At 35.9% G+C, this 4,615-nt stretch overlaps 1 protein-coding gene across 1 annotated transcript in view; it reads left to right on the top strand.

Moving 5' to 3' along the window:
- Window positions 1-3,246: 3,246 nt before the first annotated feature.
- The window catches only part of LOC106463718 (oxytocin receptor-like), a 34,779-nt gene continuing 33,410 nt past the window's right edge, over window positions 3,247-4,615 (top strand). Inside the window, exon 1 of the mRNA XM_022391296.1 lies at window positions 3,247-4,318. Coding sequence (XP_022247004.1) covers window positions 3,247-4,318 — 1,072 coding nt within the window. The remainder of the gene's footprint in view (window positions 4,319-4,615) is intronic.

Here is a 4,615-nt window from a genome sequence, read left to right as displayed (position 1 = left end):
AGTGAACGCGATAACGCGAGACTTATAACTTTCTAAAGGGTTAAGGTTTGTTAACAGTAACTACTAAACCTTTTTTTTTGTAATTCTTTAAAAGTTACCAAAAATACTCGTGTACTAACGTGACAAATATGGTCATTATGTAATAAAAAAAATTTTCTGCTTACTACATCGTTACTAAGTGAAACTAAAAGCGTCTATACACGATTGTGTGAAATTTAATTAATTACATTGCTAATCAGAAGAGTTTTAACATAGTGCGGAGTTTAATTTATACTAAATAGTCAGCACGTACAGAAAATGTTGATTTCAGTAAAGGAAATCTTATCAATAATGCAGAGAAACTAAAATAGATATACAAAAAAATGAATGGTTATAGTTCTAATTTTTCCTTTCATCATATACGATTATCTTATAATTCTGAAACAAATAAATAAAACGTAACTATCAGGTAATGAAATTAGACGAAATTTATTAAAATATAGTTGTTGAGTTGCTGTTGAAGCTCTGAGGTGAATTGTGTTTGCTAAGTTATGTGCTATTTACAATAATTCAGTTAACTTTGGGGAGAGATTAGTTGTTTATTTTAGCTGATTGGCTGTAGTTGTCCGAGGCCTTTTTTGTGCCTGACTTATCACAAATACAACCTTTCTCCTCAATTTTATTTTTATGTATTTCCTCACGGCAACACTAGAACAAGGCCCTCTGCGGATGTTATGAACTCTACGATATTCCCCGAGAGCTGCATCAACAATGCATCCTTTGATATAATAACGTTACATTAGTTCACCTCTCATGTTGGTTGAATGAGCTGCACTGCGATCGAAAGGCCTATTCATACCTAAGGGAAATATTCGAAAGAAAGTGGCGCCCGTGGTGACAACGTATGACAAATGTAGCATTTACATTCATATAATAACCTTAATGCCCCTGAGCATTTTCACCTTTCTATGCCGACTCTGAGAAAAAATATAATACTAACAGGCATAAATAGAAGTATATATATATATATATATAATGCCAATACAAATGTTTGGTAATTACGTAACACCTTATTCGTTACCACGCTGGAAATAATAGCCTTTACAGTTGTAAACAATACTATCCAAATAATAGTATTTGAATTACTTAGTTTCAAGCGTAGAGTAATAAAGTTAAAAGTGTTTAAATTATTTAATAGATTATATGCTAATCTATGTTAAACAGACATGTAAAAAACATTTTAAAAATTTGATCTACTTATTCTAAAGAGCTACATACACGATTGTTTTTATTTCACCTCCAAATGCTCATCTGCAGGTCGCCGAACATGCTCGCCCTTTTAGCCGTAGAGGCGCTAAAATGTGATGGTTAGTCTCCCTATTCGTTGGTAAAAGAGAAGTCTAAGAGTTGGCGGTGGGTGGTGTTGACTAGCTTCCTTCCCTGTAGTCTGTCACTGCTAATTAGAAACGACTAACACAGATAGCCTTCGAGTAGCTTTGCGCAACATTCAACAATCAAACTAAACCAAATACTTACATTTCCTTATGCTTTTTTCTCTCTCTCACTGTAATCTTCTTTCTTGATTTAGTAATGACAAATAAGTACTTTATTTTAATAATTTCATTATATTATTTTAATATTCGCTTTAAGTCGTAACGGCTCACGATGTACTAATTTATTCATTAAAATGGTTAAGTGCCTTAATAGTAAAGGGTCCGAGATGATTTTATGCAAATTCTGTCGTTCAGTTATATCCTCAGGTTGTCTTTATTAAGCAAGTTGCTGGTTACTGCAGTCTGTTGGGTTATGAAGATACATTATTGTTAACAGACTTTGTATTAAACGACAAAAAACAAACAAACATGGTTACTGCTTTGATAGTAGTAACCAAGGCTAAAAAAGTTAGATACTTATTTTCTAATTATATTTGTACAAACTAATATTACAAAATTTATCTAACGAAGTTTGATTTTCAATAAAAGACAAAGTCTGAATATGTGGCGTTTTTGTTGATATGGGAGAACCTGTCAGCCACTATAAAATATTTGGTGTTATCTAATTTCAAAGATCTAGATAATTTAGATAATTTGGATACTAATCTCAAAAATATGTCAATTTTAAATCTTATATTATTTCATTGCATCGCAAATGGGAAACAAGTGAACATTCGTTCACTTGTTTGTTTAATTTTGCTCAAAGCTAACGAAGGTTACCACCGCTAGCCATTCCTAATTTTGAAGTAATAGACTACAGGGGAAACAATTAGTCACTGCCAACATTTGGGTTTACTTTTGTCAGACTGAATAGTAGAATTTGACCGTCACTCTTATAACGTCCTTTCAACCGTGGGGGCGTTATAATGTGCGGTCAATCCCACTATTCGTTGGTATAAGAGTAGCCCAAGAGTTGGCTTACACTACTAAATTAGGGACGGCTAGCGCAGATAGCCCTCGTGTAGCTTTGCGCGAAATTCAAAACAAACAAACATTTTAGTTTACGTCAGAACCATCTCAGGCGAGGCCATCTGGTGGTTGAAATTAATAATATTATTTCGTTCTTTTCGTTCAGTCAACCTTTTCGGTTTTGGCAGTTATAGTAGTATTTCAAATTGTTTACTCCAAAACCTTGTTACCGTTAGGAATTTGTTTGGTTTGTAGAGGAGTTGCACTATGTTTGTGATATGTGCTTTCATAATTTTTACATTCTCTATAACTTTAGTAAGACCAATTAATAAATTTATTTTATTTTAATTATTAGATTCAAATCTGTTTCATTATGGGTCAAGTGACGAAGCATTTCATTACTTTTTCTTTTAGGTTCTGAGCTTCTGCAGAAACATTTCCTATTTTAAAGAGGAGACAAATGGCAAATACAATGATCTGACAAAATTGGAACTACTACAGAACGCAAATTATGATTATTGAAGTGTTTAATAATCGTTGATGATGTAGTTTGCTTTACATAAAAATTGATATTGTTAAATTTCGAAAAAATCATTCCAAGAGCAAAATGAATAAGAAAATATGGATCTAGAAACTCCGATCTGCTATTGAAGAAAAAAATTTCCCGCATTTTACTAACTTCTTTCTTCTAAATGGAAGCTTTGAGTGGATGCTGTTTGGAAAATCATATTTAAAATACAACTGAAGCCCTCTCTACTTACGTTCCAATATAATATTGCCCGTATTTCAATCCATTTGTGCAATAAAAAGATACAGCCAGGGGTGTGTACGATTAATGAATAATTTTTCCATTTTATCTTCAGAAATGTCTTCTTTGAAAGAAGAACAAACAACAGAACTTACAAATGCGTCATTTGTGAATTTTTCACCCATAGAGAACATCACGGTTGGGGATACACAACGTGACGAGACTATAGCTCGAGTAGAAGTCGGAGTCTTAGCCATAATCTTCATACTGACCATCATAGGAAATACTTGTGTCTTGGTGGCGCTAGCCGTGAGACGCACCAATATGACTCGAATGTATTACTTTCTTTTACATTTGTGTATCTCGGACCTTATCACCGCATTTTTCCATGTCTTACCACAACTTGCCTGGGACGCTGCACATCGATTTTATGGAGGGAACGTATTATGCAAGGTAGTCAAGTACTTGCAGATCCTGGGTCCCTATTTATCATCCTATGTCTTGATGGTAACTGCCATAGACCGTTATCAAGCTATTTGTTTTCCTTTGACAAGATGTACTTGGACTCCTCGTAGATCCAAGCTAATGATTGTTGGAGCTTGGATCATCTCCATACTTTGTTGTTCACCGCAAGCTTTTATTTTCTCTTACCAACAAGTTTCGTCTGACCCCCTTGTTTTCGATTGTTGGGGAACATTCATCCAGCCATGGGGCGAAAAGGTCTACGTTCTTTGGTATACCATATCTCAATTCTTTATTCCTCTTCTTGTAATTACGTTCACATACGTTAATGTCACGAAAACTGTGTGGAATAATTATTATCTGAGAAAAAAGAATTTCATGCTACAAACTTCAACCTATAATTCAGGACAGAGCAGAGAAGATTCAGGGCCTTCCATACGTCCAGTAATACTGCTTGTAGGACGATCCTACCGCTTCAAGGGACGTGGTCAAGTAGAAATATGTCATCTTGACGATTTGTCTACCATCAGAACAAATTGTCATGAAAACATTTCTGAGCCTAGAAGTCACTGTCGCTCAGTGCCAGACTTGTCGCGTGCTAAGGTCAAGACTATTAGGATTACTATAGTAGTGATTGCTTGTTACATTATTTGTTCAACACCGTTTCTTGCAGTACAGCTCTGGGCTTACTGGAGCCCGTATGCTCAGAATTCACCAATATGGAAAGGTTAGTCTTAGTTTCGTAGTTATCAGCTGTAATAATAATGCTCACATTCCATGGGCCCGGCATGGCCAGGTAGTTAGGGCGCTCGACTCGCAATCTGCGGGTCGCGGGTTCGAATCCCTGTCACACCAAACATGCTCGCCCTTTCAGCCGTGGGGGCGTTATAAAGTGCGGTCAATCCCACTATTCGTTGGTAAAAGAGTAGCCCAAGAGTTGGCGGTGGGGGTGATGACTAGCAGCCTTCCCTCTAGTCTTACACTGCTAAATTAGGGGCGCTAGCGCAGATAGCCCTCGTGTAGC

This window comes from Limulus polyphemus, unplaced genomic scaffold (genome assembly GCF_000517525.1).
Source record: "Limulus polyphemus unplaced genomic scaffold, Limulus_polyphemus-2.1.2 Scaffold1468, whole genome shotgun sequence".
In the NCBI taxonomy this organism is placed as follows: Eukaryota; Metazoa; Arthropoda; class Merostomata; order Xiphosura; family Limulidae; genus Limulus; species Limulus polyphemus.
The sequence above is the reverse complement of the archived record's forward strand: the minus strand, read 5'-3'. Positions and strand labels throughout refer to the sequence as shown.